This window comes from Equus przewalskii, chromosome 13 (assembly GCF_037783145.1).
Source record: "Equus przewalskii isolate Varuska chromosome 13, EquPr2, whole genome shotgun sequence".
In the NCBI taxonomy this organism is placed as follows: Eukaryota; Metazoa; Chordata; class Mammalia; order Perissodactyla; family Equidae; genus Equus; species Equus przewalskii.
Window position 1 is genome coordinate 27,854,625 of NC_091843.1, and position 12,245 is coordinate 27,866,869.

At 46.4% G+C, this 12,245-nt stretch overlaps 1 protein-coding gene across 5 annotated transcripts in view; it reads left to right on the plus strand.

Annotated features, from left to right (window-relative positions):
- The window catches only part of SH3TC2 (SH3 domain and tetratricopeptide repeats 2), a 71,285-nt gene that overhangs the window by 35,359 nt on the left and 23,681 nt on the right, over window positions 1-12,245 (plus strand). For all 5 annotated transcript variants that reach the window (XM_070569225.1, XM_070569223.1, XM_070569224.1 and 2 more), the window contains exons 9-12: window positions 4,359-4,492; window positions 7,297-7,338; window positions 7,463-9,160; window positions 9,268-9,448. In XM_070569225.1, the coding sequence (XP_070425326.1) occupies window positions 4,359-4,492; window positions 7,297-7,338; window positions 7,463-9,160; window positions 9,268-9,448 (2,055 nt within the window). The remainder of the gene's footprint in view (window positions 1-4,358; window positions 4,493-7,296; window positions 7,339-7,462; window positions 9,161-9,267; window positions 9,449-12,245) is intronic.

A 12,245-nucleotide genomic window follows, 5' to 3' on the forward strand; every position in this document is an offset into this window, starting at 1 on the left:
GATTTATTCACATTGTAATAGATACAGTTCATTTTAATAAAGTGTTACTTAAAGGAAATTTATATATTTAAGTGCCTAAATTAAAAAATAAGCAAGATTGAAAAATTAATGCACTCAAACAAGAAAAAAAGAACATAGGAAAAAAGTGCTAGTATTTTATAGTATTAAACATTTAAAAAATTTCTATGTTCCTCAGATCCCTTCTTTTCTTCTTCATATTGTTTATCTGTGTCTTCTTCGTAATTTCATTTCTTGTGGCATCTATTTCTGCTGATGAGAAGTTTGCTGTTAGTCTCATAGCTATTTCTGGGTAGGTAGGCAGCTTTGTCTGTTTAGGTTTTTGTTACTGATGTTTTACAACTGGACCACGATACATCTAGATGTGATATGTTCTATTACATGTTTATAGCAAGCTGTCCACCTCCTTCTCCATAATGTATATCTTTTAGTAGTTATTTCGGTGGAGATCTGTGAGTTGCACATACTCTTAGTCTTTGGTCCTCGTTTGTCTCAAATATACTTAAAATATACTCGTGAATGATGATTTAGCTAGGTGTAGAATAACATCTTCAAAGTGTGGAGGGAAAAATAACTATTAATATAAAATCTCAAATCCATTTTACCAGGGTTTTGTCCATTTTATTAGGCTTTTGAGAGAACCAATTTTTTTTTGTTGGCCATTTTATTCTTTGTTTTCTATTTCACTAATTTCATACTTACCTTTATTATTTTCTTCTACTTTCTTTGTTTTTATTTCATTAATTTACATTCTTTTCCTGTGTAATTCTTTCATCCTATAAGTTGAACAGTTAAGTGATAGATAATTGAACCCAGAAAGAAGGATAAGGAGAAATAGAAAACCTGAAAAGAACTATAACCTTAAAGAAATGGAAATCATGTTAAAAATGATCTTATTTTTATTTATTTTGCTCAGGACTTGGTGTACTTCTTCAGTTTGAAGACATGTTTTTCTTCAATTCTGGAAAATTCTCATTCTCCCTTTGAATATTGCCTTTCTGTCATTCTTTTTAATCTCTCTTCTGGAATTACTATTAGAGGTATGTTGGACTTTGTCATTCTATCCTCAATCTTGCTTAATCAGTTCTTTTCTATTTTTCATCTTTTTGTCACTCGAGGCTACATTCTGGGTGATTTCCTCAGAACGATCTTCAGTTTCACTAATTCTCTCCTCTGCAGTGACTAAATCTGCTGTTTAACTCACTCGTGTAGTCCTAAATGTCCATGCTTTTATTTTAATTTCTAGAATTTGTATTTTGCTATTTTTCACATATGCTTGTTTCTGCTCACAACGTTCCACATATTCATGCAGCTTCTATTCATTCTCTTTATTTCATCATTTTAAACATGCTTCTAATTAAATTAATCTTCAGATTATTGTTATTTCTGGCTTTTGTAGTGTTAATTTACCTATTTGTGCATCTGCTGGCTCTCTTTGTTTGTAGTTCATTTTCTTGTGTGGTTTGTATTTTTTGTTATGTGAACGAATTTTCAACATTTTAAAAGACAGTCTTTACCTGACTCTTAGACTGAGGGAATCATCCCAACAGAGCAGTTTTGGCATTTTCTTCCCCTGGAAACTTAGGAACTCAAGGGTCCAGGGCTGGTTTTGTAATGTTAAGTTCTCTGGTTGTGGTACCTGCACCATGCAGTGTAAATTCAGCTCCCACACCTTCTAATGGTGTAAGCCCAGGTGTTTGATTTTTTCCAGGGTCTCAGACAGATGGAAAGTGTTTTCTTGGCAGGCGAGTTTTCCAGTTCCCTCTTTGCGGAAGTTGCAGCCCTTCCAGACTTCAGGCTATAGGGAACTCAAAGCTTGTAGGGAGCTCTGTTCATCTCCCCTGCTTCACACAGGTCCAAAGTCACATTTCCTGTTCCTGGGTGGAATTACAAGGTGAGCCCCAGCTCTCGGGGCTAATCTCCCAGGTGAGAACCCCCAGGGTCTCTGGGCCATCTACCCTTGCATACCAACTTGCCTTTGGTTTTTCCTCCTGTTTCTGGCTCCCAGGAATTTTCCTTTCTTTCTTTAAAGTTAAAGTAGGTATTACAATATTTATCTTTGTCACATTTTATCCATGAGTTGTATGTGTCTATTGGGAGAGTAGCCCTGTGTGGAGCGCTTCAGCCTGCCATATTTCCAGAAGCCCTCCATACTCATTTAACCCCATTTCCATGCTAGGAAAGCCCTAATGTAATTTGTCAAACTTCTTGGACTCTCTCTAAACACCTGGGACTCAGGACGTTAGCAGATCAGCTGTGAGGTAACAGACAGTGGCAGAAGACCTCAGCTTTGGTCTCAGCTCCCCTACTTTCCAGCTGAGTCATTCTGAGCATGTCACTGAATCTTTCTGAGTCTTCATCTACAAATATGGATAAAAGTACTTACGTTGTAGGGTTGTTAGGAAGAGTAAATGAAATAGTAAGTTCAGAAATGCTTTGCCAAATTTAAGAGTTCTACAGAGATTTGGGATCATATAATTCTTTTTATCTCAAATGAGTTTCGTTGTAGATTTCAATTACATGGTCTTTTGAGGATGGGCACTCTCATGGTGCTGGGAAGAGTCTGGGGTTCAGGCCAGGGAGATGGGGGATGAGTAAGTCTTATGGAAAGAGCCCTGGGCCAGATATCAGGGCATAGCTTTAGCGGCAGATCTGCCACGAATTAGTGGTGTGACCTTGGGCAGTTCGTATTAACTGCTGGCTTTCTCATCACTGGATTTCAAACTGCATTATCTAAGGATGGGAACAAAGTGTACATGGCAGACTCTGGCACCCCCATTCCAGCTCCCCTCCCCCTCCAGCTCTGCTTTAACTAGAGAAGCTCTTCTTCTATCCTGCTCTGCTGCTTCCTAACCACCAACTTCAACAGTTTTCTGTGCCTCAGTTCTGTGCCTCTGTAAGAAGGGGGTAAGAATAGTACCTGCCTCTTAGGGCAATTGTGTCTATTAAATGAGATGATAAGTTCATAATAAGCCCCCAAAAGTATTAGCTGTTGTTAACTCTTGGGCTTCGAAGCTATCTTTATTTTAAAAATGGATTCTGAGTGAAAAAAAGATCTTTATTTAGAACTGAAAGAGATCTTAAATATGGTTCAGATAGATACTGGATTGAATACTTTCTGAGGCATTTCTAGTTTTTGGATTTTTTGGTCCTGTGACAAATCTCTAATAAGAAAATTAGTTTTAGGGGGCCAGCCCCGTGGCCGAGTGGTTAAGTTTGCGCACTCCGCTGCAGCGGCCTAGGGTTTTGCTGGTTCGGATCCTGGGCGTGGACATGCCACCGCTCGTCAGGCCAGTTGAGGCGGCATCCCACATGCCACAACTAGAAGGACCTGCAACTAAGATATATAACTATGTACCAGGGGGACCTGGGGAGATAAAGCAGGAAAAAAAAAAAGAAGAAAATTAGTTTTAACAATTAGTTTACACAATAGAGTGAGTATAAGGGTCTCTATTGGGGCCGGCCCAGTGGCGCAGTGGTTAAGTTCGCATGTTCCGCTCCTTGGCGGCCCGGGGTTCACTGGTTTGGATCCTGGATGCAGACATGGCACCGCTTGGCAAAAGCCATGCTGTGGTAGGCGTCCCACATATAAAGTAGAGGAAGATGAGCATGGATGTTAGCTCAGGGCCAGTCTTCCTCAGCAAAAAGAGGAGGATTGGCAGCAGTTAGCTCAGGGCTAATCTTCCTCAAAAAAAAAAAAAAAAAGGTCTCCATTATTTGTAACCATTTCTTCCAGCCCCCTGGCCTTCCTTCTACCTACTTCCCATCCCTTAGCATTCTATTCCTTCCTTACTGCTACATGATACTGTGGTTCTGTGTCATGGAATCCAGTGTCAACATTAGGAAAGGCTCCTTCTGACCATGGTCACACTTTCTTCATCATTGCTCTGGATCATGGTACTTCTCTTTAATGTTTCCTTGAAATAACCTGACAAAGAAACTTCTTTTAATGGTCCCTTTCCAACCCTTACATTTAGGACAGCCAATTTCTACTTCTTTCAATAAAAATGGGCACCACATGATCTCAAAGAAAGGGTAGGAGTCAAGAGAAGGGGCTTTGTTTTTTGTAGGAGATAGAGGTTTAACTGGAGAAGTGCTTTCCTCCTCCTTTGAGCTGTGCAGCGTAGCTCGGATCTCCGTGGGTGCGGGACGAGCAGCTCATCTCCTTGGCAGTATAAATAAGTACATTACACAGCAGGGAGATGAGGAGTCTGACTTCAGCTATGGCAAATGGGTTGATGGCTTCTCTGTGTCCTTCACTACATTCTAGGGTGGAGAGAGAAGGGGTCATGTCTGGAACCTTGCACTGATCTGTGTCCATGTCTTTTGCTTCAATGCAGGAGCAAGAACTCTGCCTTTTTCAGTGACGAGGAAAGATGGTCTCTGTGGGTCCTGGGAAGTGACAGGAAAGCTGAGTGTGCCAACTTCCTCCACACGCTTGCTCATACTGACATCACGTCTGTCTACCGGCTTAGTGAGTGTTCATTCCTCAGACCCCTTTGAAAGCCCAGGCCCCTCAAAATTAAGAAGCCCTTCCCAACCAGGAATAGAATATCTCTAAATTCTAATCCCACCTGTGAATTTGGGGCTATGACCACTATTCTATTGATGACCTGATCGTATTTGATTAGCAGCACTTTCACTTTAGATTCCAGACAATTCTGGGATTGTGTGGGACACGTTGCCCAGAAACAATGTGATGTGATTAAACCAACTCAGCTTAGCATAGAAGATCAGCCATATTGAGCTATCCATTCTAATCTTGGAGAAGAAAAACTTCCTGAGTTGTGGCTGAGGTCCCTTCTTCTATGACTGAAGTATATCTAGGTCCCTGATGATAAAGGGGGGGCCTAGAATGTTACAGCGAGAAGGACTGTAAGAGATGATTTCTCCTCTCATTTTACAATTGGGAAACTGAGGCCCAAGTGAATTAGTCCCTGAGCCAGGATAAGAACTGCTCTCCCCCATTTTCTACTCAGGACAATCCATACTTCCCCACACTGCCCCTGATGCAAAATGACATTGGACTGCTGGGTGTGCTAGCCTTGGGTGGGTGAGGGGCTTCAGTGCCTAGCACAGTTTTCAGCAGTGTCTGCACGATTGATTGAGTAAATGAATGACACTCCTTTCCCTTACTTTGGGAAGGGCCCACAGCTCTGCGTCGGGAAGTACATTCACCCATTGACAGTGGTTTGAGGAGGGATTCTTGTTTCTCCCACCTCTTCAGTGATGGTGATCTTGTGTCCACTCCTGTGTGGCCAGATTAGATGGGGCATATTTCATGAGCACAGCCAGAGATTCTGCAGAAGGGGTCCTTAGGCCAACTCCAGGGAACGGAGGTGGGAGCTGCTGTCTTTCTCTGTGTGCAAGGAGCATTTGTGACGAGCACCTACCCCAGGCCTCAGTACCAGCCTGGGTAGAGCTCTCTTGCCACAAGCAGATCACACAGCCCCACTAGGCTGAGCCAGGAAGCTGAAGCTACAGATTCTACCTGGTAGGTGAGAGCTGAGGTCTGAAAATGAAGGACGACTTGGGATGCTCCTTGAAGGCAGAATGATGGCACACTTGGATTTCAAGTATCTGCCAACTATTGATCCAATGGTTGGGAGAGATCCAGGAACAGGTCCCATGTGGCCTGTTGCTTCTTATCTAAAGACCAGCAGTGCAACTCTGCTGGGTGCTGGGCTGTGTCTTACATTTGTGCAGTCTGCCCCTAGAACCAAGGCAACCAGCAAAGGGGGCATCTTATCTGTGAATTCTCTCTCCCCGGAGGCCTATGCCCTGGGGTGTGCCTCTCCGCAATTCTTCCTCCCAGAGGGAGCATCTTTTTGTAAGTGAGGAACCATTTGTGCTGTTGGTGGCCCTGGCCTGGGGAGAAATGGCTGCGGTAAGACTAGCACATGTCCTCAACGTCAGTGAGGGCTGGGTGTGTGAATAGCTCTCCAGAGCCCAGCGCTCTAGCTTTCCTATGTTTGGCTGCAGGGCCTTCTACCGTTTGGGGTGTGGATATCAAGGGTCTGCAGTGACATAGAAGTTTTCCCCAGAGAATAGCAGGCAGAGGCTTGACTTGGTGAGGGGCCTGCTGTCCTCAAAGTTCACTGGAGATCCCGGGGTTGGGGCACAGGCAGCTGTTGCTTCTCCGCCAGGGAGAGGTGGAATCTTCTCTCTAGCAGCCCCTGTCCTGTGGAGTGTGAATCTGGCCTTCAGCTCCACAGCTCCACTGTGCCTGCTTTAACCAACAGCATTTACTTCTTTGCTGTGGAAACCAAGGTGTCTTCTTCATTCTTACCTCGTCTTGTTTCACTTTTGTGACGTTAGGGGGCTGCACCATATGGCGCCTTGGCCTCTGTGTCTCCCTTTTTCTCTCTGTACCTTTTCAGCCTTCTTCACTGGCTCCCATCTGCCAGCAAATGCTGATGTGCCTTTGGCTCATTCACAAATTGCCTCTCCCCGCTCCTCTCCCACCTACTTTGCTTTTTCTTCCAAATGCTTCTCCTGGGACTTTTACCCACTCTTTGTGTGTGACCTGCACTGGGTCACAAATCTATATTTGCAAGTCTAAACTTTTCTTTTTGGATATAGATCTATTTTATTCTCTGCCTTGAGCTCTTGTGAGTACCGCAAACTCAAAATGCCTAAAACTGGGCTCAAGGCTGCCCCTTCTTTCACCTCGTCCCACTAAGTTACTTCAGGAATCAAAACTAGGACCCTCAGATCCATCTTCTCTTTCTTTCTTCATTATTCACATTTGGTCATCTCATCCTGTCAAATTTACAAAGCACATTGTATACGGTCAATCAATGTCTGATGAGTGGATGGATGATGAATGAATGGGAGAAAGAAGAAGGGAAGAGGTGGTACTCGCGGAAATGGGAGGCAATGCCATATGCCACAAAGTGTGCTGCACTTGGCATTCTGTTCCCAGCTCTGTTGTAAACTCACTGAGAGATATGGGCTTTCAGATTCCATCTTCTCCCCATACCTACAGCTCTTGGCATAGAGCTTGTGTTTCCAGCTTTTCTTCTCTGACTCTGGGTCTCATTTATACCTCAGTTTCCAACTGTAAAGTGAAAGTGTTAAAAAGATGATCTTCAGGTCCCCACAGCTCTGAGATGATGATGAAGGGGAGACTTCTGCCCAGTTCCTTAAAGATGGCTGATGGTCTAAAACTTGAACACAAAATCTCTTAAGAGGCCACTAGTCTGGGCTACACCTGCAGGTGTAGGCATGGTGGCCCATTATGACCTAACATCAGATCTGTCCTCCATCTCTATCCAGGTGGGTTTGAATCCATCCAGAATCTTCCAAATGATCTGATCGGTGAGTAGAGATCATGCTGAACCTGACCTCCAGTCCTTCAGGACAGCAACCTGTTCTCTTGCCAAGAGCTGGCCACCGTAGTTATAGGTGCTTAGGGTTGCTCAACTCTGCCTGTCCCTTACAGCATCCCAGCCTGAAGGCTTCAAGGAGGCCCGGCCTGGTGGAGCCTGGGAGGAGCACCAGGCTGTGGGCTCCAGACAATCCAGCAGCTCTGAGGACTCCAGCCTGGAGGAGGAGCTCCTTTCAGCTGCCTCAGACAACTATCACCTGCTGGAGACTGATGACCTTGATGACCCGGAACTTCTCATGGACCTAAACACTGGTCAAGAGGAGGAGGAGGCTGAGAACTTTGCCCCCATCTTGGCTTTTCTGGATCACAAGGGTTATGCTGACCATTTTAAGAGCCTCTACGATTTCTCCTTCTCTTTCCTCACATCTTCTTTCTACAGCTTCTCTGAGGAGGATGAGCTTGTGGCCTACCTGGAGGCCTCGAGGAAGTGGGCCAAGAGGAACCACATGACCTGGGCCCACGCCCGTCTCTGCTTCCTCTTGGGCCGGCTGAGCGTCAGGAAGGTCAAACTCTCTCAGGCCAGGGTGTACTTTGAGGAGGCCATCCACATTCTCAATGGGGCATTTGAGGACCTATCCTTGGTGGCTGCTCTGTACATCAATTTGGCTGCCATCTACCTGAGGCAGAGGCTGAGGCATAAAGGCTCGGCCCTGCTGGAAAAGGCAGCTGCCCTCTTGGCTTGCCTTCCTGACCGTGAGTCTAGTGCCAAGAACGAGCTTGAGGTGGTGGCCTATGTGCTGCGCCGGGGCATTGCGGTGGGCAGCTGCTCCCTGGAGGCCAGGGCCTGCTTCCTGGCCATCCGATTGCTCCTAAGCCTCGGCCAGCATGAGGAGGTCTTGCCCTTCGCTGAGCGCCTGCAGCTTCTCTCTGGACACCCTCCTGCCTCGGATGCTGTGGCCACCATCTTGACTTTTCTGTATGATAAGAAATATCTTCCACACCTTGCAGTGGCCTCTGTCCGGCAATGTGGTGCCCAGAATGCCCAAGGGATGTCCCTTCCCATTTGGCAGGTCCACCTGGTTCTCCAGAATAGCACCAAGCTCCTTCGTATTCCCTCCTCAAGCTGGGGTGAAGTTTCCACCCTGGCGTGCCCGACACTCAGGCAGGCGTTGGCTGCCTGTGAGGAGCAGGCAGATCGGAGCACCCAGAGGGCCCTGTGTCTCATCCTGTCCAAAGTGTACCTCCAACACAGGTCTCCTGATGGTGCCATCCACTACCTGAGCCAAGCCTTGGTGCTAGGGCAGCTGCTGAGTGAGCAGGAGGCCTTCGAGTCTGCCCTCTCCCTGGCCTGGGCCTATCTCTTAGCCAGCCAGGCGAAGAAGGCTTTGGACATCCTTGAGCCACTCTTATACTCCATGCAGGAGACAGAGAGTGTTACCCAAAAGGGGGTGGTCCATAACCTCCTGGGACTTGCACTTCAAGGTGAAGGCCGGGTGAACAGGGCAGCCAAGAGCTATTTCCGAGCCTTGAACAGAGCCCGGGAGACGGGGGATGTGCGTAACCAGGCGGTGACTTTGGCTAATCTTGGCCACCTGACTCTTAAGTCCCGGGCTCAGTGGCCGGCCAGAGACTATCTCCTGCAGGCAGTCCGACTCTATTCTGAACTCCAGGCCAGCATGGAGACAGACATGGAATTAGTACAGGTGCTTCTCTGGCTGGCCCAAGTCCTGGTGTATGGACGCCAGCTGACCAGCGGCCGCCTCTGTTATGAAACGGCGCTGCTGTTTGGCTTAAGCCATCGACACCTAAAGAGTGAGTATGGCTGGGGCTGCTGGGAAGCTTTCGAGAAAAGCGTTAGAGCGCATTTTCGCTTTGTCCTAGCTCAAGTCATCTCATTCATGTCCCTGCTTTATGTTCAGGTCAGCTTCAGGTCACCAAATCCCTCTGCCATTTCTACAGCTCTGTGTCCCCAAACCCTGAGGCATGCATCACCTACCACGAGCACTGGCTGACCCTGGCTCAGCAACTCAGGGACCGGGAGATGGAGGGGAGGCTGCTGGAGTCCCTTGGGCAGCTCTATCGGAACCTGAACACAGCCAGGTGAGTCCAGACTGAGGGACAGTCCTAGACACATTTTTTTCGTCCTTAAGGAGAAACAGTATTCTTTCCCCTAGGAAGACAAGTTCAAATGCACGTGGTATGTTTATGGCTTCGTGGAAAAGAGGGTGAATGCTGCAGCCACCACACAGTGCAAACTCAGTGCCATCCATAACTTACCAGCTGTGCGACTTTGGGCAAGTTATTTAATTTCTCCCTGCCTCAGCTCTCTCATTGGTTAACGCATGGAACCCTTGGAACAGTGCCTGATACATAGCAAGGACTCAGTTGTGTTGACTTTGTTACAATTACTCATGTGTTTCTGTAATAACCCATCACGTGACCTGGCTGAGGGTGCATAATTCAGAGACGTGGCAGTTACACGGAAGTCTGTGGGACCCTCAGGAGGCCTTCGTTACCTGAGGACAATTGGCATTAGAGAAAGGGCAATAAGTAAATAAATCCACTGAAAGCAGGGGTGTAAAATTTCATGGTAAAAAAAGTTTGTTTGAGACCTTACCTTTAAAATGAAACCGGAACTTATGAAACTAAGTTTATTTTCACCTTGTAGTTAAGAAACTTCGGTTATATTTGCAGCTATGCACTGTCTTAGAATAAACAAACAGTAAAAGAAGTGTTGACTTTTTAGCTTCATTCTGTTGATAAAATTGTATAATGGCATAATGAAACATCCTGTGTTTTGTGACTGGAGTTTTAGTGCTGTCTTAGAAAGGCCCATTTTTGCAAAAATATACCAAAACGTCACTGTTTTCCCCAAAGGCTTCTTTTTTTTTTTTTTTTTAAGATTTTATTTTTTCCTTTTTCTCCCCAAAGCCCCCCAGTACATAGTTGTATATTCTTTGTTGTGGGTCCTTCTAGTTGTGGCATGTGGGACGCTGCCTCAGCGTGGTTTGATGAGCAGTGCCATGTCCGCACCCAGGATTTGAACCAACGAAACACTGGGCCGCCTGCAGCGGAGCGCGCGAACTTAACCACTCGGCCACGGGGCCAGCCCCTTTTTTTTTTTTTTTTATTTATTTATTTATTTTTTTTTTATTTTTTTTTTTTAAAGATTTTATTTTTCTCCTTTTTTCTCCCCAAAGCCCCCCGGTACATAGTTGTATATTTCGTTGTGGGTCCTTCTAGTTGTGGCATGTGGGACGCTGCCTCAGCGTGGTCTGATGAGCAGTGCCATGTCCACACCCAGGTTTCGAACCAACGAAACACTGGGCCGCCTGCAGCGGAGCGCGCGAACTTAACCACTCGGCCACGGGGCCAGCCCCCCAAAGGCTTCTTTTAACTCTTTGATATTTAAATCCTCCTCCTGCTGATTTTCTCTCCTCCGTCTCTTCATCGGTCTAATCTGCCTGACCCTTGATTGCCAGTGGCCTGGCCTGCGGTTCTGCTCGCTAACAAGCCTCTAATTGATTCTGTTAAATTCTGCATAGTTTGCAAGATATTCAATTTCATTTTACAACAGATTAGCATTGTAGCATTGCATTCATAATTTCAAATGACTTCTAAAATAGAGCAGGGGTAGTTGCTAGTGTTGAGCAGAGAGAGGTGGTTGAGGAGAAGCTAATTAAATGACAGTTTTTGCTTTTCTAGGCAGCAAGGTAACCTTGGGCACCTGGACAATCAGATCTGGAATAATCAGATAGCGAATTCTCTCTCTCTCTCTCTCTGTCTCCCTCTCCCTCCCCCGTCCCTTTCTTACAAGAATCTAGTGTCCTCCAAACCTCCCACTGTCTTTGCCTTCAGTCCCAGGCAAGGAGTTTTGGGCCCTTGCAGCATGTGAGGGGTTGGGAGTCCTGGCGCCAGCCCCGCCGTGCTTCCATTCCAGGACCTCCTAGGAGTTTGGATGGTTCTGGAGCAGATCCAGGAAGCGGGCTTCAGTTAACCTTAGAGATGAGACAGTCGTCTGTTCATGGTCAGACTTAAGGGACTGGAGCAAGGGTGGCAGATACGTGGCAGGCTTATTGCCACCCCTCCCTGTGTGCAAGTTCAGTCTCAGATTAATCACTACTCCCAGCCGTCGCCTACCCCACAGCTGTCCTTTGCTCACTAGCCTCCCTCCCATCTCTGTTGTCAAAAACCACTGAAATCCTAAGGGGGAAGCCGGAGAGAAAATCCTGGTCACTGTCAACACAGACTGCGGAGGCCTTACTTAAGCCAGTGTGAAGTGTCACTCTACTTCCTAGGTGATGGGGGAGATAGAGAGGAGGTAAGGAGTGGGGCTGCAGCTGGTCCACGAAGTGATGGAGGAAGTGGGAAGCTGCAGAGCTGGGAGAGGAGCAGCAAAAGCTGGATTTGCAGTCAAGACACCTGATCCTGCCATGAGCTGATAACGTGTCCTTCAATAAGTCATTTCTTCTCTTGGTTGCTCCATTTATAAAGTTAAATTGAATGAAGTGCCTTCCAGTTCTAAAACGTTGAGTCTAGGGCCAGCCAGCTATGCTATTCAAACACTGGCAATAGCCCTATTAGCACCAGAATTCCTGCATCTTGAATTTTGGGGGGAGATTCTTAAAGTTGTGGTTCTTCTACAGGGCCTTTTAGATCAGAGACCTAAGCTTTTGTGGTTCCCAAGGGCTCTGCAGTAGGGTAGGGATGTCATGGCGTAGTGGCCATAAAGTCCGTGCGGGCAGACATCGTGTCTAGCGTAGGACTTGGCACAGAGGAGGCATACAATACATGTTTGTGTGGGGCAGCCATGTAGTCAGTCAGTTAGTTAGTTAGTTAGTTAGCTAGTCCACTAGCTCACAGCCCTTGAGCTGCAGCTATATGATATGCCAACTTG